General features: G+C 39.5%; 1 protein-coding gene across 1 annotated transcript in view; it reads right to left on the bottom strand.

The window, feature by feature from the left end:
* Positions 1 to 542: 542 nt before the first annotated feature.
* The window catches only part of LOC137082111 (Fc receptor-like protein 5), a 38,077-nt gene continuing 16,213 nt past the window's right edge, over positions 543 to 22,406 (bottom strand). Inside the window, exons 2-10 of the mRNA XM_067447694.1 lie at positions 14,133 to 14,381; positions 10,472 to 10,756; positions 7,683 to 7,961; positions 7,301 to 7,585; positions 6,947 to 7,225; positions 6,596 to 6,859; positions 5,882 to 6,124; positions 954 to 1,064; positions 543 to 775 (exon numbers count right to left, since the gene is read on the bottom strand). Of these exons, the coding sequence (XP_067303795.1) occupies positions 717 to 775; positions 954 to 1,064; positions 5,882 to 6,124; positions 6,596 to 6,859; positions 6,947 to 7,225; positions 7,301 to 7,585; positions 7,683 to 7,961; positions 10,472 to 10,756; positions 14,133 to 14,381 (2,054 nt within the window). The 3' untranslated portion in view covers positions 543 to 716. The remainder of the gene's footprint in view (positions 776 to 953; positions 1,065 to 5,881; positions 6,125 to 6,595; positions 6,860 to 6,946; positions 7,226 to 7,300; positions 7,586 to 7,682; positions 7,962 to 10,471; positions 10,757 to 14,132; positions 14,382 to 22,406) is intronic.

Below are 22,406 nucleotides of genomic sequence, written 5' to 3'. Positions count from 1 at the left end.
GACACACAGAGGACGGGTTTAGGATTTTATTAACGTTTTCATTCAAATTATCCATCGGATTTACACGTAGAGTTTCGCCGTGGCTGATGCTCGCCTTGGATTTGACCTGACGAAGGCAAAAGTAACATTTCCTCTCCGCGTATTTGAGTCTCTGATGAAAGGCCAGAACCTCTGCTTGCTGTTCACTTTGATTCGACAGTGACAAACTATTTTACCGCTTGCTTCAGTTTTTTCTTAAATGGACGAGAAGAAAACACAAGCGTGAGCGGCTCGTGGACGCGCACAGACCACTCCACATAGGCTTATAGCCAAAGACTAATTTACAGCCCCAGTCCCTGGTTAGGCTTTTAAAAGAAAACGAAAACGCACACACACACACAAAGATATCTGATATGATAAAGGTGAAAAACCAAGAAACACTAATACACGCTAATCAATTAAACAGTTATTCGTTTATACAGAACATTTGATACAAAAACAAAACATGTATGATTACCCCCCCCCCCCCCCCAGGTTTAATTATCTGAGCCTGCTCCATTTAATTAGATTTGTCTGCGCGTGCTTCTCCCGAAATTAGTTTATTAAACTTCAATTAAATATGAAGCTCATAAAACAAGAAAAAACTACAATATTTCCAACAAGGATAATAAATGCTGACAGAAGATTTAAGCATGTGGACAGAATGAACAGTGTGAGTCTTTTTAAAGATGTTAATATCAGACTGAAGTTTCTTCCTCTGTTACGGCGAACTGACTTTGATCTTCAGCAGATGAAACTGAAATACACACATTATTGACTCAGTGAATGACCATCATGTGGTGAAAATATTGATCTATATAATATAAAAAGAGAAACAGCAATGGTGTCTGTCAGAGAGAGAGAGAGAGAGAGAGAGAGAGAGAGAGAGAGAGAGAGAGAGAGAGAGAGAGAGAGAGATCAGACAGAAGTGTTACCTCTCGCTCTGTAACATTTGTAAAGCAGCATGACTGTGGCGATCAGATACTGACAAGCTGCCAGAAGAAAACTGAGGATTTTGAGGCCAGAAATCTGAGCTGAACGTGAAACTGAAACACAAACACAAGAACATTATTCAGCAACATTACGGAGCTCTGAAGACCGTTCAGAAAGTTTCTCGAGGAACCTAAAGTTACTCTGAGTGAATATTAAAGCTTTTAAAGGTTTTTCCTCCGGTCTCGAATTATTCCTCCACCGTTTCCCTTTTATGTTCCTCAAAACTCAATGTTTGACACTGAACACACATGAGCTCAGTCAGATTCATTCCTTCCTGCTTTCAAAAGACAATAATAATCTAATCTAAACCAATCTCCGGAGAAATCTCCTAGTTACCTTTTATCGCTCCACCATTGAGAGTGTCCTTGTATACTGCCTCACAGTGTGGTACTCTGGATGTTCAGCATCAAATAGGAAGGCAATGCAAAGAGTAATTAGGACTGCAGAAAAAATCATTGGTTGCCCGTTGCCTTCTTTGGAGGAAATTGCAAACAGCAGGTGTCTCCGCGGAGCCCGCAACATAATAAAAGATGACACCCACCCTGGACATGGACTGTTTAGCCTCCTGCCTTCTGGAAGGAGATACAGGAGTCTTAAAAGTAGGACAAATAGACTAAAAAACAGTTTCTATCCATGGGCCATAAGGATTCTAAACGGGAACAAGACATAATGTTGACTGTTTTATTCTTAACATGCGATACATTTTAAGGTGTATAACACCGATATATATTTTTTTTAATATATTTTTAACATGTTATGTGATTATTTTTATAGATGAATTTTTATTTAATGTTATTTATTTAACTTAAAATGTTTATGGTCTTCCTTGTTTTTTTGCTATTTGTGTGTGTGTATTCCGTGATCAGATGGGCATTATAATTTCGTTGCATTGCAATGACAATAAAGCTTCAATTCAATAATAGTCTCTAACATGTTTGACCTGTTTTTCAGGGATGGAAATGGGTGAAAAAAGGCGAGAACATTGCGTGCAGAGAGAAACATTCTCCGAAGTCAGGACACCTTAATATAAGCAAACTCGACTCTCAAAAATGTGTGACACTGCACAAAATGTGAATACAAAAGGAATGCAATAATTTACAAATCTAAAAAATGTACATTTTATTCACAATAGAATATAGATAACATATCAAATGTTGAAAGTGAGACATTTTGAAATGTCATGCCAAATATTGGCTCATTTTGGATTTCATGAAAGCTATATATTCCAAAAAAGTTGGGACAGGTAAAAATAAGAGGCCGGAAAAGTCAAATGCACATATAAGGAACAGCTGAAGGACTAATCTGCAGCTTATTAGGTCAATTGGCGACATGATTGGGTATAAAAGAGCCTCTTAGAGTGGCGGTGTCTCTCAGGAGTCAAGATGGGCAGAGGATCACCAATTCCCCCAATACTGCGGCGAAACATAGTGGAGCAATATCAGAAAGGAGTTTCTCAGAGAAAAACTGTGTACCAGCCTGGTACAAACTGTGGTTTTGGCCTATACGGCTAATTGTGCCCTTCATAACAACTGTGAGGAGGTGATTTTTTTTTTTTATAACTCATTCGCTTACGTTATATAAAGCCTTAAAGTTCTGCATAATTAAGGCATGGTTACTTTGAGTGACAGGTGGATAGCCATTTGTCCGCAGTCTATAGTCATTGCGTTAGAGGTCTTCACGGGGCACCCGAGACCCGTGGACCCGGGATCCGACCCGGGACCCGTACAGGTTCGGGTCTATTTTTTAAATTGTCAGCCGGGTCCGGGTCGGGTCCTAATCTATTACTTCGGTTCCCGGGTCTGTTAATGTTGTAGCCTATGTAATACGTCATTCGGACTCGGAGAACACCTGGCCGTGAGAGTCAGCGCGGCTTGTGTGTTTTGTGTAACTTACAAATTGCTAAATTAGGATAAGAAAAGTGTGAGCCGGGAAATGAGGTTTAGAAATACACAACAACAACAAAAACACAAGCGCTCTCTCTCTCTCGCGCGCGCGCTCTCTCTCTCTCGCGCGCGCGCTCTCTCAGCCGTTTAGAAAGCGGGCAGATTTAATGCATGAGCGCGGTAATAATCTACTCAAGAATATATTTCAAATCAGCAAGAAGACCTCAGGTGAACTGTCACATAAATGTTTTCTGTGATGCTCAAATTGCGTAAAAAAAGGCTCATATTTCAGGTTACTCCAGCTGACGCGCGAGTGCAGTCTCAAGCGCGTGTCATGTTTCTATGGCAACCCGAGCTTCCGCAGTGACTGTAATGACTTTAAAAATAATATGAATGAACCGTCTTGTTTAATCTTAAAGTTCTGCTAGTCAGACTTGGCTCAGAGAGATTATGGCAAATAAATAATGGTAACGCAAGCGGCCATGGCACTAAACGAGCAATAGTTATTAGTTCAAAAGGGCAAACAGTCAAAGTTAAATAAATAAATCCGTCACTGTGAAATAAAATTTTACAGCTGAAATGAGTGAATTAAGCATGCTTGGAACAATTAATGAGGGATATTGTAATACATCACAATCAAGGTACAAGGAAGGGAGACAACGGCAATATCGTTAGGTAGGCTGACTGAGACAAAGTTATTTTTCGCAGCTTGTTTATTAACTTGTTAACAGCAGTATATTGTGTAATATGAGACAATCGGGTCCAGTCGCGTCTGTGTCTTCCCGGCGGGTTCGGTTCCAGCTATCAAATAATAGACGGGTCCATGTCGGTTCCGGGTAATATATTTTTGGCATTTTTCGGATCTGCACGGGTCCGGGTCCAGTTTTTGAAATAATAGACGGGTCCGGGTCGGATCTGTGTTGAACATTGCGGGTTTCTTCGGGTTCGGGTGCAAATTTTTGGACCCGTGAAGACCTCTACATTGCGTCACCTAAGCTCCACCTACATCTCGCCTTTTTGCCCATTTTCTGTAATCCGGGAGTGACACGCGATGACTCGCTCGCAAGATGACAAGGCCCAGCTCGCCCCTACTTTAAAGGTGCACTATGCAACTTTCTGTCCACTGGAGGGCGCCTATTTAAAACAAATGCATAGTTTGATGACGCAAAGTTTGAGCGCAGTATCTTGGGACGTGGAAATTATGTTGATGGATGCGGTTATTAAAGTTACTGTAGTATGAAGCAGAGCCGGACCGAGTGTTGTGAAGCTGAACACGTTGTGTTCAATTTTGTGTTGAAAATTATGTTATGACGTTACTCTGTGCGTTCACTTGTTCACACTGCTAAGAGTAAAGCGCTCCTGCCAAATAAAACCCGAAACCGAGGGTGACGCAGATATGACGCAATTAACAGGCGACTCCCTCAAACGCTATGCTGAAACGTCCCAGTCCTTAGTTAAAATAGCAATTTTCTCACAATGCACAAATAGTTGGAAACATGTGGAATATTGCAGGTACACAACTGAACAAAATATATAACACTGGCCTAGTGTTTTTTGGATATTTACTGCAAAAATGCTACATAGTGCACCTTTAAGCTTCAGAACGGCTTATAGTTATTGCTGCACCACAAGATACTGCACCACATACTGCATCAATTACAACATCATGGCTGCATAGAAGAAGGATCTGGGCACTGGAATGTCCAGCCCGCAGTCCAGATCTTTCACCATTAGAAAACGTTTGGCGCATCATAAAGAGGAAGGTGCGACAAAGAAGACCTAAGAGAGCTGAGCAACTAGAAGCCTGTATTAGACAAGAATGGGGCAACATTCATATTCCTAAACTTGAGCAACGTGTCTCCTCAGTGCCCAGACGTTTGCAGACTGTTATAAAAAGAAGAGGGGATGCCACACACACTGGTAACCTTTTCCCAACTTTTTTGAGATATGATGGCATGGAATTTATAATCAACTTATTTTTCCCTTAAAATGATACATTTTCTCAGTTTAAACATTTAATATGTCATCTTGTGTTCTCATGTTGTATTCTGAAATTTGTTCAGAATTGCATTCTGTTTTTATTCACAATTTGTACAATGTCCCAACTTTTTTGGGATCGAGATTGTATAAAACACTAAGGGTGCTTTCACACTTGGTTCGATTGGCTGGAACGAACCTGAGTTCAATTGCTCCCCCCTCCTCCTGCCCCTGCTGGACTGTGGTCATATAATATTATTTGGGTCCGAACCGGGGTTCGTTTGTGTCATCAAAGCAGCAGCTGTTTACCCGGTTGCTTAGTAACGACAGAGAGCGCGAAGGAGGCGAAATGTGCCTTAAATGAAGGCCACGAATGCCTTCATGAAGTATGAAACATAATAAATGATGTTTTTTTGAAAATGTAAAAATGCAGAATGTGTCTTGTGATGGGTCGGTTTAGAGATCAGGGTTGGGTGGAGGCAATCGTTATTGGGATTGACATGGCCAATTAAATGTTTAGAATCGCTTGCATGGCATTTCCCCTGAACTGGTTCGGGAAAAAATTCACGCATAGGGAAGGGGAAATTACATCGTACCCAGTGTGGCTTGAGAAACTCATCACGATTGGTCGATGAGACGCTACCAGGAAGACCCAATAGGCGTTCTTGTTTCATGATGGGAACGCCCAAGCCGCAGCTGGACCCTTCTCCTCATATGTCATTAATAGCCGTTCACTTCCGCGATTTAGTACGATTGCGTTCAACATCAGCGGACCCGAGTTCGGAAGACGGCGTTCACATCATCCAAACCAACCGAACTCTGATGTCAATCGAACCCGGGTGCGCACCAAAAGTGCTAGTGTGAAAGCACCCTAAGTATCTTTGCACTAATTCTAACAAGTTTTTGTGTCTTATGTAGGCAAAAACAACCCTTTATAAAATGTGAAGGGCCCGCTTTGCTGCACGTCTCAGCCTTGCCCAGTTTTCTTTGACTCATTCATTGACTCTCACCTCTGACTGAGATCCAGCTGTGGGGTGACGCTCCTCTCTCTGTTTTACAGTAGTAGAAACCCTCATGTGACTTTGAGACAGTAGTGATGCTCATCTCTCCTGTCGTCTGATTCTGGATCAGTGATCCGTCTTTATAGAAACCAGCGCTGAGGATCGAGGGGTTTGTAGATCGATGTAAACAGTGTAGAGTCAGAGTCTCTCCCTCAATCACATGATCAACAGAACTCAGAATCACTTCACCATCTACAAACACAAGACACACACCAACAGACGGCAGTGATCATACAGGCTGAACTTAATCAGAGCCATATTCAGTTATTACAAAATATCCTGATCAAAAGTATTGTTTATAATATCCCCCCCCCCCCTCCAAATAATTATAAAAGGCCAAATTGTCTCCCCCAATATTAGATTTTCTTGATTACTCCATCACACACCTCTCTGTGTGTTGATATGATGACAAAAGTAAAATGTTCCATTTTTAGGTTGGGATGAGTGAGATGGCCAATCAAATCAAAGAAGGCGTGGTTTAACTGTTAGTGTGAATTCATATAAGATGCAAGTTGTTGTTTAACATTGTGTTAACCATAACTCAATTTGAAAAAAATACAAATATTTGTTTAATAACAACGTTTGTTTAATATATTAAGACCAGGAAATAATTATATTTTCTTATTTATCATGTTTTATATTTGTGCGTGTGATTGGACTCACCGTGTACAGTGATGTTTCGAGGACGGCGTTTCTCTCCAGATTCAGACTCACACCAGTACACTCCAGTGTCAGATGTGCTGAGAGAGTCCATTACACATGAAGATCCTGTTTGATTTGAACAAGTTTGTGTGCCTTTGTCTGTGTATCTTCTCACTGTCCATCCAGCAGAGTTACTCTGATCCTCACAGCTCAGAGCGAGAGACTCAGATGAGAAGTGTTGACTTCTGCTGGGATTGATGACCAGAGACACTGAAGCAGAAACTCCTGAAAAGAGCAAAATCTCAATCTAAACTGACACACAGAGACTGCAATGAAACAGAAATACGGACGAGCACAAACACAAATCCTCACCGGTGACCCACAGTGGCTGTGTGCTGCTGGTGTGTGTGTGATAGGCTGGTCGTCCTCTCTCTGCTCTGCACGTATAAACTCCTGTGTGCTGTAGAGACGCAGGACTGAGAGTGTAAGATCCTCCAGCTCCTCTGCTGCTGTCTGACAGATGATCATGATCTCTGAACCAGCTGAACGTCCAGCCTGTAGAGGAGCCTGAAACCTCACAGATCAGAGTCGCTGATTCTCCTTCAGTCAGCCACGGCTGTGGAGATACTCGCACGACTGCCTGAGCTTCAGCTGAACAAAACATCATGAGTTACAGAGCCGTAGAGAAACTGATGGAGAAGCGGATCACAACAAACACAAACTCACCTGATACAGTCAGTGTAACAGCATCACTGCGCTGAGAGCGTTGAGTCTTCATCTGTCCTGTACAGGTGTATTTACCGCTGTGAGAGTCTTCAACTCCGCTGATGATCAACTCTTGTGTTGAGGTTTGGCTGACAGTGTTTTTATACCGGCTGTTGTTTTCCTCTATTTCCCATCTGTATGTCCACTCAGTGTCTCCTCTCCACTTTATATCACATCTGAGAGTGACTGTTTCTCCTCTAAACACTCGTTCATCAGGTCGTACCGTCACCACAGCTTTAGGACTCACTGTACAAACACAGATTATTGCATTTATAGTTTTAGACGTTGTGTAGATATGGTCTCTGATCTGTATATGTTGCATCACACACACATTCTCTATCACCTGTAGCATTTACCCACAGTGCATCACTGTATTGTGTGTAATAGACTGGTTTCCCTCTTCCAGCTCTACACCAGTACTGGCCTCCATCAGACACTGAATCAATCTTCAGGCTGTAGGGGTTTGTTTCTGTCTTCTCTGTCTCAGGGTTCAGTGTGTGTTTGTACCAGTAAAAGTCCCAGTGTCCAGTGGACGGATCCATGCCACAGGTCAAAGTCACTGTGTTTCCTGTCAGTGCAGCTCCTGCAGGATCTGATGTGAGTTCAGGCTTCGGCTTTAGATCTGCAGGAGAACAAGAACAGATTCAGATCCTCAAGAGTCAGAGTTCAGCTGCGCTACATCACAGAGTATAAAATATTATACATCTTAAATCTACTGTTTGAAGAACTGTAAATCATAATATTACAAAATGTCGACAAGATCGTCTGGATAGCGAAGCTTCATTTGTATAAAGACTCACAGATTCTCAGAATCTCCAAATACCAAATAAGTAATTTCATACAGAAAAATGTTTAAAGGGTCATGAAACCCCAAAACACTTTTTTTGAGATGTAAACAGATATGTATGTGACACTCACAAAAAAAAAAGGGTTTTGTTGAGATTCTTCTGTTTTGTTTTCTTTCCTTTTATTATAAATTAAATGATTGAGAGAATACACAAGAGTGCTATGACATGCCGTTACACAGAGCGGACACGAGATGGCAGTACCGTTCAGCCGCCTCACTCTGGGGCCTTTAGCGAGGCTCAGAGTAAGGCGAAATCATAATCCGGTTGAATGGAGAATGACGAACTGTTGTCCCGCGTCACTAACTCCTGTGATATATATTTACAATATTTCCAGATTTCCAGCGCTTCGACCAAGATTGCCAATATACATATCTGCTAGCGGACCCCTGGCCGGGACCCGTTACATATAAGCTGCACATCATTGAAAACACTAAGGGTACTCATTAAAGGGGGGTGAAACACTCAGTTTCAGTCAATCCCATGTCAATCTTGAGTACCTATAGAGTAGTATTGCATCCTTCATATCTCCGAAAAGTCTTTAGTTTTATCATATTTTAAAAAGAAATATAGGCTGTACCGAGTCTTTCTGGGAAAAACCGAGCACCTGGAGGCATATCGTGTGGGCGGAGCTAAAGAATGACAAGCGCGCAAAGCGGTGACGTTCTCAAGCGTGGAGAAGCCCATGGCTATCGAGCTCAGCTAATAGATATATGATTCAGAATCAGATCTGAGGCTGAAATAAATGTAAAAAAGGGAAAACCTTTTACAACAGGACGTCCGTCTCTGTGGTATGGACTGTATTTAGTGGCCTGTCAACATTTGTGTGTGTTTACTCGCAGTTTATGAGGACATGATTCGGTTTATGGACTATTGTATGCGACTAAACCTTAGCAGTAGCAAGCAAAACGGTTTTGTGGTTTTGCAATGGAGTAACCGTTAGCGCATTTGAATGACGAAGCACACGATCGTGTCGTTTACTGATGTTTACTCACGCGACGATAGCCAACAGCACAGACATTTGAAGCAGTTTTACTTACCGGCTGCTTCCAAAGCAGGACCGAACCTTTATCACTGGGACCGCTCCGTCAAAAACACACTTCTTTGGTATGATTTGGTGAAGTCCTGACAGCAGTGACTTGCTGTGCTGAAGCGTTGAAGTCGCTTGATGTCACAGATAGGAATAAAGTGGAGCGCGGCGGGAGTGTATGGGAATAAGTGTTCACGGACGACTGGATCTGCACCTGAGAGAGTGTTTATGGGCGTATGTCACGCGCGCGCGCGCACCCTTCCGGGAGAAGAGCCCGTACGGCCCATACAAGGACCTTCCGTTCTAGTAACGTCAAGCCGAGCCATACTCGAAAAAAACTCTCAGAAACTTGTGAGAAACCGGAAGGAGTATTTTTGACACAGAAATACTCCATCAAACGTCCAACATTAGTTTTTGAAACTTTGTCTGTTTAGGATGGGAATCCAAGTCTTTAACAGTGTAAAAAGCTCAGTATGCATGAAACAGCATTCCCCCCCCCCCCCCCCCCAAGTTTGTGAGGAGCGTTCAAACTGTCCATCTAATCGGCGCGAGAGGAGGTTTATATACACAGCCGAGAGCCGACTCGCCTAACGTTAGTTACCGCCACAGTTTTCTGCATCTCTCCGCCTCCCGTCCCTCTCTCTCGGTCTGCCTGTCAAATACGCTTATATTGTTTTACTTTATTCAAAAATGTGTAAGTGAAATCATAAAAACAACCACCACAGGTAATCAGACATTATTATTTTGTTTTATTAAAGATACATTAATTATCTCAGTGTTGTATAGTGTCTTTGGGCAGATTGAGGCGACAGCCGTTATGATTGTTTGTGATTTGGTCTTAGTGACTTACGAGTCCTCTTCACTACTCCTAGCGTTTCATGGATTTAGGAGCTAGTTTTAGTGCTAAAATGCTTTGTGAAATACACTTAGAGTAAAAATTTAATTTCCTAAAATTAGGACTGACATGCCTATTATTTTTAAGAGTGTTTCCTAAATCAGCGAGTTAGGAGCTACTTTTAGCCTTAAGATGTTTTGTGAATACGGCCTCAGGTGTGTGTTCACGTGTTAGACAGACGTCTTCAGCTGTTGTGTCGTTTCTCTGTTTCATCAGCACTTCATGAGTGTTGTGTTTTTAAGATCACACTTCAACTAAAAATACTTTAGCTTTAAAATGTATTGTCAGACGTCTGCATTCAGTTTAATGTATTGATTGATTGTGCAATCCTGTAGAGAGAGTTACTCTGATGTTCAGCTCACCCGTCACAGAGAGAGAAACAGCAGATCTTGATTGTGATGAGTTTGGTCTTCCATCTCTCTGTCCTCTACACCAGTACAGACCCCGATCAGACTCAGCAGCTCCTCTGATAGTGAGAGTGTCTCTGTCTACAGTGTAACGCTCAGACGTCTGTAACTTTACTCTGTCTTTATACCACTCATATCTCCAGTCACTGAGATCAGACTCTATCACACACTTCAGATGGACTGTCTCTCCAGTGAACACAGATCTGGCTGGTGTCACAGTCACTGTAGATTCGGGTAAATCTGAGAAGAAACACAAACACAAAGTGACAGATGATCAAGTCTCTGAGCTTGTTTTCTACACTGACGGTTTCATTCATCTGATAATCTGAAGGACAGCAGCTCACGAATGAACTGAACATGGAAGATTTACACCAGAGGCTCTCAACCTTTTGTGTAACAGACGAGCGTGTTTATTTGAGCACTTCTGTCAGTCAAACAACAACAGCCTGTAAACGTTCACATAAATATACTTTATATTTCTCCACACGATGCGTCACATTTTGAGCTCATCTTTTGAGAGCAATGTAGGACACGAAGGAGACCATCTCATTTCTAATATCTTCATAATATCTGATAATGTACTCTGAAAACATCTGTGATCTGATCAGCCTGTCACTGTAAATGTCTTCAGGTTAAAGTGATGTGATGTGATAGTTATAGTTCAGAGTATTAAGCAAGTTAAGCGAAATACAATTCTTACTAGTAAAAATGGGAACTTCTGATATCAATAATTACACTATTACTAGTGCAAATAACTATTCTTGATATCAACAATTGAATTATTACTAGTAACAAGTTCATTTTCAATATCAATAATTCGATTGTCACTTTAGTAACAATGTTAATTTCTGATATTGTTGGAGACTCAGAAGTGAAGACAGGAGATCTGGGGTATATCTCTCGGGCAGGCGTTCCTCTTTATTGAGAAACACACGTGCCGTCTGTGGCTGCAGTCGTCATAATTCATAATTCAGTACACATTGTACTGTATCCACATTTCCGGGGGAGGGATTTACACAGTAGAGGAGGAGACAATCTAAACAATGCAATGCAAATGTTGTATAGGTAAAAGGGACACACACCTCATACATTTCAGTGTCACCAGTCCCAATCCGATCAGCATCACAGACCAATAGATGCAAATGTAATCACTGACAATGTTAGATCAGGAAGTGCATAAAGACAAAAGAATGATTATCTTGATCTCGGCAGAATGTAGTCAATCTATACCTCCATTATGTACATAACTAACTGTTTGTATATATTACACTGGAACCTTAATATAACAATTTATACATTTGTAATCCCACAATATCATGAATGTGATTGTTACTAGTAAGAAAGCCATTTCAGATATCAAAAATGTATTTTTTTACTAGTAGCAAATCAATTCATTTAAACTAGTGACAATTTAATTCTTGATATGAGAAATTTCCATTTTTACTAGCAACAATTTAATTCTTGATTTCACCAAACGCAGCTGATATCTGAAATTGCCTTTAAACTAGAAATAGAATTACTGACATCTTAAATAATATTAAACTAGTAAAAAGGCTATTACAGATATCTATGCAATTTTTGCATGTAAGAATAGCTATGGTAATGAGTTCATGAATATTAATGAGATCTGGTTTTCCCATAATCCTCTTTAGGCCAAAGATGGAGGAAGAACGTCCACGAAGAGAAACGGCTCCTTCTTTATTTATTTGTTTAGTTCATTAAACAAAAACAGATATTATAGCTTGATTTTTCATTTTCTTGTTAATTCTTTTTTTTTAAAGTAGTTTAATTCTGTTTATTTTTATCGGCCCCTGGGTCCCTCGGAGTATTACCGGGAAACAATTAACAAGACATTCATTTATCATTTATTTTAGGCGATTGTCCGGAACATAACCTCATGTCGTTTTTTCCTGTGCTTATTTTTGTTTCATTACACTAATGCATCAAATAAAAAATATAACCAAAACGAAAGATAATGTGTAATGAGTCAAACAAATGTTGAACGTTTTGCTGGACGGTGTTTATATTTCCATGACATTTGCATATGGATATAGGATATAATACCGAATGAGTCATCATAAAGCGTTCCCTACGGGTGAACTGCGATAGGACACAGTGTAATGCAATGTTATTGGCTGATGAACTTTTCTTCCTTTTTATTTTACTGTAAGTTTTGATGAACCGTATGTTTGACACTTTCTCTTGATGAGCCAAACTATTTACACTCTCTACCCAGTTCGGCTCTGATTTTCTTGAATATTTATTGACCAATGTGTGTAAAATATAACTGTACCTCATGTGCTAATAACTTGCTTTAGACTCATTTTATATAACATGTCCAGTTCTTGAAGAAGGCCTACACTGGACAAGATAGAATAATAGCCATTTTACGGACACTGGATCTAATACACTAACACGTCTGGCAGTTGCTTAAGACATAATCTTTTTAACTTAATTTTTAATGAAGTAAATGTTTTGTAACGCTTTATTTAAAAGAAGTAACGGTGTAGTTGCTGATGCAGTGAGAAGCTGTTTGCAAGTTAAACAAAAACATTTCTTGGACAATTTAAATGAAGTAACTTTGGCTAATGTTTTATCAAGGTTCTCTCGATGTTATGAACAAACGTTCATCCAGTAATGCTAACAGGACGTTTGTTTAATGTGATCGGATCTTAACCTCTTAACCTACGCCCCTATTTTTGAGAATTTTGAAAATGACACCCAAATAAATGTCTGCAGCTCTTAAAGGGTGATGAATTGAGGAATCGACTTTCCCTTGAGCTTTTGATATATAAAAGGTCATGGTAATATAAGAATATCCTGTAAGTTTCAGAGCTGAAAACTTCCTTGATAGTTAAAGAAACGCTTTTATAGACACCAGGCCCAGAAAACGAGTGTGTGCTTCATCCTGAGGTCATCGAGTCACGAAACGCTTCTGCAGAATAATAAGCACGTGTAATTCAGATTTTTTTTTGTTTTTTTGGAGCATTTGTTCTGCTGCCCTTCAGTTTAATAAACTGTTAAAAATATAGCGAAGTACAATACTTCAGACAAAACATGCTAAAGTAAAAGTAAAATTACAGATTTCTGAAACTGCTTAAATGAGAAGTAAACTACTCAGGTACAGTAATGCGAGTAAATGGAGTTCGTTATTTTCCACCTCTGCTGTTTATGAACTCTTTGTTAAAATACATTTGCAGGGTAACGTGAGGAACATTTGAGCTCTTAGAAAATGTAAATATTATAATAACTGTATTCAAAACACATATTCATGAGATGAGAATGTGTTTTAATAGGATGGACATTTGACCTTTGCATGTGAAATATTTGATCAGAATTATTAAAGAATAATATCCTGAGACCAATTTGTTGTTCTTGTTGTGCAACAAGACCTTCAGATAAAATTATTAAATCATGGTAATGTCATATTTATATATAAAGTTAACCATGCTGAAAAGCCACAGAATAGTAAGAATGGCTCGACACACACAAGACGTGCAGTGACTGAATAATGACTAAAAGTGAATCTCTTCAGTCTATTCTAACAGATGTGGTTAATAAGAGTTAAAATATGGATTTAGATGATCATTAGACAGATGTGAATATGAAGACTCACCTGATACAGTCAGTGTAAGAGCATCACTGATGTCTGATCTCTCTCCTCTACATCTGTATTCACCACTGTAGTCATACACATCAGCTGTGAATCTGAACTCTGCTGTTGATGATGTATAGACAGGTTGTCCATCTCTAAACCATCTGTATGTCCACTGAGTGTCTCCTCCTCCCGGTATGACACATGTGAGAGTGACTGTCTCTCCTCTGAACACTCGCTGATCCGGCTTCACCTTCACTACAGGTTTCACTGAGAAACAGAAGAAAAGCATTGCAGATCACTGTCAGGAACTCAAAGCTTCTTCATGAGGAAAACACTATAAATTCAATTATAAATCTAGAACATAGTTTTCTTGTCAATTGTAATAATTACATCAAAAACTGGTGTTAAAAACTAAATTAAACTGATATATGTGTCCAGTCTGTCCTCTGTGTTCTTGATCTGCCTGTTCTGACCAGTAGATGGCGCTGTCTACAGTCAGGATATAATGCAGGTATGACATCATCTGTAGGATTTTAGCACATCTTGACGGACAAATGTAAGCAGAACCGGACTGACCATCGGGAGCACCGGGTGGATTCCTGCTGGCCTGGAAACTGATTTGGTCTGCTGCCCTCTTTCTTTCTTTCTTTCTTTCTTTCTTTCTTTCTTTCTTTCTTTCTTTCTTTCTTTCTTTCTTTCTTTCTTTCTTTCTTTCTTTCTTTTGTTACTTTTTCCGAGATGAGCAATTTGGGTTAAAAAGTAGCTAAATGTTTATTTTTTTTTCTTGAAAATGGCCGATGGTTTGTCTAGATCAGACCCTATTCCTCCTCTGGGATCGGTCAGAGCCTCTGAAGCTCTTCCTTTGGTCCTTCAATATTTCGGTTCCCATTGAAGTCCATCGTGTGGAGAATGTTTTCCTCAAAAAATCTAATTTCTTTTCGACTGAAGAAAGAAAGACATGAACATCTTGGATGACATGAGGGGTGAGTAAAATATCTGGACATTTTCATTTTAAACTGAACTAATCCTTTAATGTTGATAATCACATTATTTTACTATCTATCTATCTATCTATCTATCTATCTATCTATCTATCTATCTATCTATCTATCTATCTATCTATCTATCTATCTATCTATCTATCTATCTATCTATCTATCTATCTATCTATCTATCTATCTATCTATCTATCTATCTATCTATCTATCTATCACCACGTCCCGTTGAGGGCGGGGCTCCGTACACACGAGCTCTTCTGATTGGCCGAGAGTCTCTGCACTCTGCACAGGGCCTGCGGCTGCCTCTCAGATGCACAACTCACTTTTGCTCCACATTTCTCGGTGTATTTGGTGCAAAAGTGAGAGCGCGCAGAACTTTGAAGGTGTAAAAACTGCGCGTGAGACTCGTAGCAGCAGATTTGAGCAGTTGTAGTGATTGGACTTGTGATTGTATAAGAAAAATATCCAAGAAAAGTAATGCATTTGTGACCAAATATTCTACAAATGTTCAACTCTCATTGCATGGATTCACATGTTAATTCGTGGATGTGCAAAATTTGTTTGACTTTACATCTTTGATACGGGTGTGTGACTGCGTTTTGCACCATATGCACTGCAGCAACTGTAGCAAAAACATGAGCGTATGAGTTTCTTCATGTGTGATTCGTAGAATAGGATTTGTGCACCTGCAGTGAAGAATGTGTCAAGGTGTAACTGTTGTGTTGTTTTTGTAAGAGAGAAAAAAAGCTACAAGTTTACAACTCCTAAAAGATTTTTCTCTGTGACTTCAAATGTGTTGATACACGTGTGTGGATATGCTCTACAGATACAAATTTCACTCTCACACGTGTTCAGTTGTTTTGCACCAAATATACGGTATATTCACTCGAAATTCACTCCCCAGACTCCGTCCCCCCGCGGAGAACCGGGGCGAAAGTAACGCGGGACGAAAGTAACAAAGCGATTTTCTCAGAGCCCAGACTACATTTGCCTTCCAAGCTATGCCAGCACGTTCAGCACGGAACCCTTAATGGATCTGCCAAAAATCCTGTGATTTCGTCATCTTTTCCCACGGCTGGGTCCGAAATATAGTTTTCGAGTAGGCTACGAAAAGTAAATTTCTGAAGCGGTACTTTTTTTTCAACAATTACAAGTTGTGTTTCTCGTTTCATGTGTCACAGTAATGATCACTCTACAGATTATTTATAGCTGTTACACATCCTGAAGGTTTGTCTTTTCAGAGTTTTTCAGAATAAAAGTAAATCGTGTTCAAATGTCAGGACTTCCTGTCGGGACGAAAGTAACACTTGTTACTTTTGTCCCACTTGTATATATAAAATTCATATTATGCTAATTTGATTTTCATATTGTTCATATTGTTGAAGAAAAAAATGATAAAATAGATCGAAATTGCACAAAAAAATATATACTAAACCTACAAGTTTGTACTGTCAGGTTATATTTGAAACATTTGATTAAACTTAAAATGTAAAATGAAAATGTAATTTAATATTTTTTTTGCAAAGATAAATTAGCTACAAAATATGTTTGCAGTTACATATTAACAAGGTCATAGTCAGGTATATTTAATAAAAACAAAAGTAATACAGAACAATCTAGCTTATATTGTTGCGTTACTTTCGTCCCAACTGATGGGGTCAAAAGTAACAATCTGCATCTCATGTTCAAAGTTCATTTAAACAAAATACCACCTGCTATTGATAGACCACACTTGTGAGTTATTGACCAGAGCAAATGTATATCTCTGTCTAAAATATTTTCTTATAAAAGTGTGTTTTTCTGAAAAATGGTACTTTCGCCCCTGCTCTCCCCTACCCCCCATTTCCACCCCTGAATATGCCTTCATATTAAACTGTTAACAAATGTTAGCAGTAGCACCCCATTACTGTATGGTGTATGCTAAAGGACATTATTATTAATATCTATATTATTATTATTATTATTGTAAAGTTACATTTAGCAGACAGATATTCACATCGATGTAAACGTTTGTAGGACGCTCGGGCAGACAACAACACAAACATAGCTATAATGCAATAACTTGTTCAGTATTATGATTTTCTATAAAGAATATCCTGTCATGATATATTTATCATTGTACTAATTTTCACATTTAATTAATTTAGATAAAACCACAACACATTGTCCTAATGTGATACTTTAAATTTACTTAAAAATATAGATTCTGTGCAAACAATCTGTATTTTTATTAATTTTTTCTAAGTAGACCTGCTGAAAAAGTCTTCACAGCTACTAGAAAATTTGACAAATAAAAAAAAAGAGAGAACTTTAATTATTTTGCATGGCCTCAGTTTAAGGATTTAAACCTTTTCTATGTGATGACCATTCAGAAAATATGGATCTTCATGGTTTCAGAATGTGTTGTGGGTGTGTGGGATGGCCTGGGTGGGTGAGACATTTCCCAGGAGGAAATTTTGTCCCAGTCCGGCCCTGCGTGAAAGTATCAAAAACTCGTTTTTTTTAGCGATTATCCAAAAGCCTATGAGAAATCCTATTGGGTATTTATTGAGGTAACCCGTGTGATGTGAACTGCCGGCTGGCCTTTAATGTGACGTCATACACACTCTATGGGGAACTTACTAACTTCCTGCTGTCTGTTCTCAAGCTCTTTTCTCTGGAAGCATTGGTGCACAAGATCTTAATGACACTGGGCAGAAATCATTTCTGTTTCATACAGTAGATAATGAAACGTTTGATTGAATAAATAGCAGATTTCTGTAATGTTTTCCAGCAGAAGGAAATACAGTCAGATGATTCTGTGAAATTTGCAAAACATGGACATAAAACATCAGCAAAGAGACAAATATGGGATCCTGATGTATCCATGAAGACAAATAAACTACTATAACAAAATTCATATTGGTTAAAAAATACTGCAGTGATGTACAGTACCTTGAGTGAGTCCAGACTTAACGAGGGCCATCAGCACTGAAAGCAGAAGAAACACAGATATGAATCATTTCCATTCATTCAACACAATGTCAATCACACACTGAAACATGTCATGATTCACTGATGGATTCACTGCTGGATTCACTGCTGGATTCACTGATTCACTGATGGATTCACTGCTGGATTCACTGATGGATTCACTGATTCACTGATGGATTTACTGATTCACTGATGGATTCACTGATTCACTGATGGATTCACTTATGGATTCACTGATGGATTCACTGATTCACTGATGGATTCACTGATTCACTGATGGATTCACTTATGGATTCACTGATGGATTCACTGATTCACTGATGGATTCACTTATGGATTCACTGATGGATTCACTGATTCTCTGATGGATTCACTGATGGATTCACTGATTCTCTGATGGCTTCACTGATGGATTCACTGATTCACTGATGGATTCACTGATGGATTCACTGATTCTCTGATGGCTTCACTGATGGATTCACTGATTCACTGATGGATTCACTGATTCGCTGATTCATTGAGGGATTCTCTGATGGATTCACTGATGGATTCACTGATGGATTCTCTGATGGATTCACTGATGGATTCACTGATGGATTCACTGATTCGCTGATTCATTGATGGATTCACTGATGGATTCACTGATGGATTCTCTGATGGATTCACTGATGAATTCACTGATGGATTCACTGATTCACTGATGGATTCACTAATTCACTGATAGATTCTCTGATGAATTCCCTGATGGATTCACTGATTGATTCACTGATTCACTGATGGATTCACAAATTCAATGATGGATTCTCTGATGGATTCACTGATGGATTCAATGATGGATTAACTGATGGATTCTCTGATGGATTCACTGAAGATTTCACTGATGGATTCTCTGATGGATTCACTGATGGATTCACTGATGAATTCTCTGATGGATTCACTGATGAATTCACTGATGGATTCACTGATGGATTCTCTGATGGATTCACTGATGGATTCACATATGGATTCACTGAAGAATTCACTGATGGATTCACTAATTCTCTGATGGATTCTCTGATGAATTCTCTGATGGATTCACTGATGGATTCACTGATTCACTGATGGATTCACTGATGGATTCACTGATGAATTCCCTGATGGATTCACTGATGGATTCACAAATTCAATGATGGATTCTCTGATGGATTCACTGATGGATTCACTGATGGATTCACTGATGGATTCTCTGATGTATTCACTGAAGAATTCACTGATGGATTCTCTGATGGATTCACTGATGGATTCTCTGATGGATTCACTGATGGATTCTCTGATGGATTCACTGATGGATTCTCTGATGGATTCACTGATGAATTCACTGTTGGATTCTCTGATGGATTCACTGATTCACTGATGGATTCACTGATTCATTGATGGATTCTCTGATGGATTCACTGATGGATTAATTGATGGATTATCTGATTGATTCTCTGATGGATTCACTAATGGATTCACTGAATAATTCACTGATGGATTCACTGATGGATTCACTGAAGAATTCACTGATGGATTCACTGAGGGATTCACTGATGGATTCACTGATGGATTCAATGATGGATTCTCTGATGGATTCTCTGATGGATTCACTGATGGATTCACTGATGGATTATCTGATGGATTCAATGATGGATTCTCTGATGGATTTACTGATGGATTCACTGATGGATTATCTGATGGATTCAATGATGGATTCTCTGATGGATTCACTGATGGATTCACTGATGGATTCACTGATGGATTCACTGATGGATTCTCTGATGGATTCACTGATAGATTCTCTGATGGATTAACTGATAGATTCTCTGATGGATTCACTGATGGATTCACTGATGGATTCTCTGATGGATTCCCTGATGAATTCACTGATGGATTCACTGGATTCACTGATGGATTCACTGAAAAATTAACTGATGGATTCACTAATTCACTGATGGATTCACTGATGGATTCACTGATGGATTCACTAATTCACTGATGGATTCTCTGATGGATTCTCTGATGGATTCACTGATGGATTCACTGATGGTTCTCTGAGGGATTCTCTGATGGATTCACCGATGGATTCACCGATGGTTTCTCTGATGGATTCACTGATGGATTCACTGATGGATTCTCTGATGGATTCACTGATGGACTCACTGATGGATTCTCTGATGGATTCTCTGATGGATTCTCGGATAGATTCACTGATGGATTCTCTGATGGATTCTCTGATGGATTCACTGATTCACAGATGGATTATCTGATGGATTCACTGATTCACTAAAGGATTCACTGATGAATTCTCTGATGGATTCTCTGATGGATTCACTGATTCACAGATGGATTATCTGATGGATTCTCTGATGGATTCTCTGATGGATTCACTGATTCACTAAAGGATTCACTGATGGATTCTCTGATGGATTCTCTGATGGATTCTCTGATGGATTCACTGATGGATTCTCTGATGAATTCTCTGATGGATTCTCTGATGGATTCACTGATGGATTCTCTGATGGATTCTCTGATGGATTCACTGATGGATTCACTGATGGATTCTCTGATGGATTCTCTGATGGATTCACTGATGGATTCACTGATGGATTCACTGATGGATTCTCTGATGGATTCTCTGATGGATTCACTGATGGATTCTCTGATGGATTCTCTGATGGATTCACTGATGGATTCACTGATAGATTCTCTGATGGATTCTCTGATGGATTCACTGATGGATTCACTGATGGATTCACTGATGGATTCTCTGATGAATTCTCTGATGGATTCACTGATGGATTCTCTGATGGATTCTCTGATGGATTCACTGATGGATTCACTGATGGATTCTCTGATGGATTCACTGATGGATTCACTGATGGATTCACTGATGGATTCACTGATGGATTCTCTGATGGATTCACTGATGGATTCACTGATGGATTCACTGATGGATTCACTGATGGATTCACTGATGGATTCACTGATGGATTCTCTGATGGATTCTCTGATGGATTCACTGATTCACAGATGGATTATCTGATGGATTCACTGATTCACTAAAGGATTCACTGATGAATTCTCTGATGGATTCTCTGATGGATTCACTGATTCACAGATGGATTATCTGATGGATTCTCTGATGGATTCTCTGATGGATTCACTGATTCACTAAAGGATTCACTGATGGATTCTCTGATGGATTCTCTGATGGATTCTCTGATGGATTCACTGATGGATTCTCTGATGAATTCTCTGATGGATTCTCTGATGGATTCACTGATGGATTCTCTGATGGATTCTCTGATGGATTCACTGATGGATTCACTGATGGATTCTCTGATGGATTCTCTGATGGATTCACTGATGGATTCACTGATGGATTCACTGATGGATTCACTGATGGATTCTCTGATGGATTCTCTGATGGATTCACTGATGGATTCTCTGATGGATTCTCTGATGGATTCACTGATGGATTCACTGATAGATTCTCTGATGGATTCTCTGATGGATTCACTGATGGATTCACTGATGGATTCACTGATGGATTCTCTGATGAATTCTCTGATGGATTCACTGATGGATTCTCTGATGGATTCTCTGATGGATTCACTGATGGATTCACTGATGGATTCTCTGATGGATTCACTGATGGATTCACTGATGGATTCACTGATGGATTCACTGATGGATTCTCTGATGGATTCACTGATGGATTCACTGATGGATTCACTGATGGATTCACTGATGGATTCACTGATGGATTCACTGATGGATTCTCTGATGGATTCTCTGATGGATTCACTGATGGATTCACTGATGGATTCACTGATGGATTCACTGATGGATTCTCTGATGGATTCACTGATGGATTCACTGATGGATTCACTGATGGATTCACTGATGGATTCACTAATGGATTCTCTGATGGATTCACTGATGGATTCACTGATGGATTCACTGATCTATTCTCTGACGGATTCACTGATGGATTCACTGATGGATTCACTGATGGATTCACTGATGGATTCACTGATCTATTCTCTGACGGATTCACTGATGGATTCACTGATGGATTCACTGATGGATTCTCTGATGGATTCTCTGATGGATTCACTGATGGATTCACTGATGGATTCTCTGATGGATTCACTGATGGATTCACTGATGGATTCACTGATCTATTCTCTGACGGATTCACTGATGGATTCACTGATGGATTCACTGATGGATTCACTGATGGATTCACTGATGGATTCACTGATCTATTCTCTGACGGATTCACCGATGGATTCACTGA

Source organism: Pseudorasbora parva, chromosome 1 (genome assembly GCF_024679245.1).
Source record: "Pseudorasbora parva isolate DD20220531a chromosome 1, ASM2467924v1, whole genome shotgun sequence".
NCBI lineage: Eukaryota > Metazoa > Chordata > Actinopteri > Cypriniformes > Gobionidae > Pseudorasbora > Pseudorasbora parva.
The sequence above is the reverse complement of the archived record's forward strand: the minus strand, read 5'-3'. Positions and strand labels throughout refer to the sequence as shown.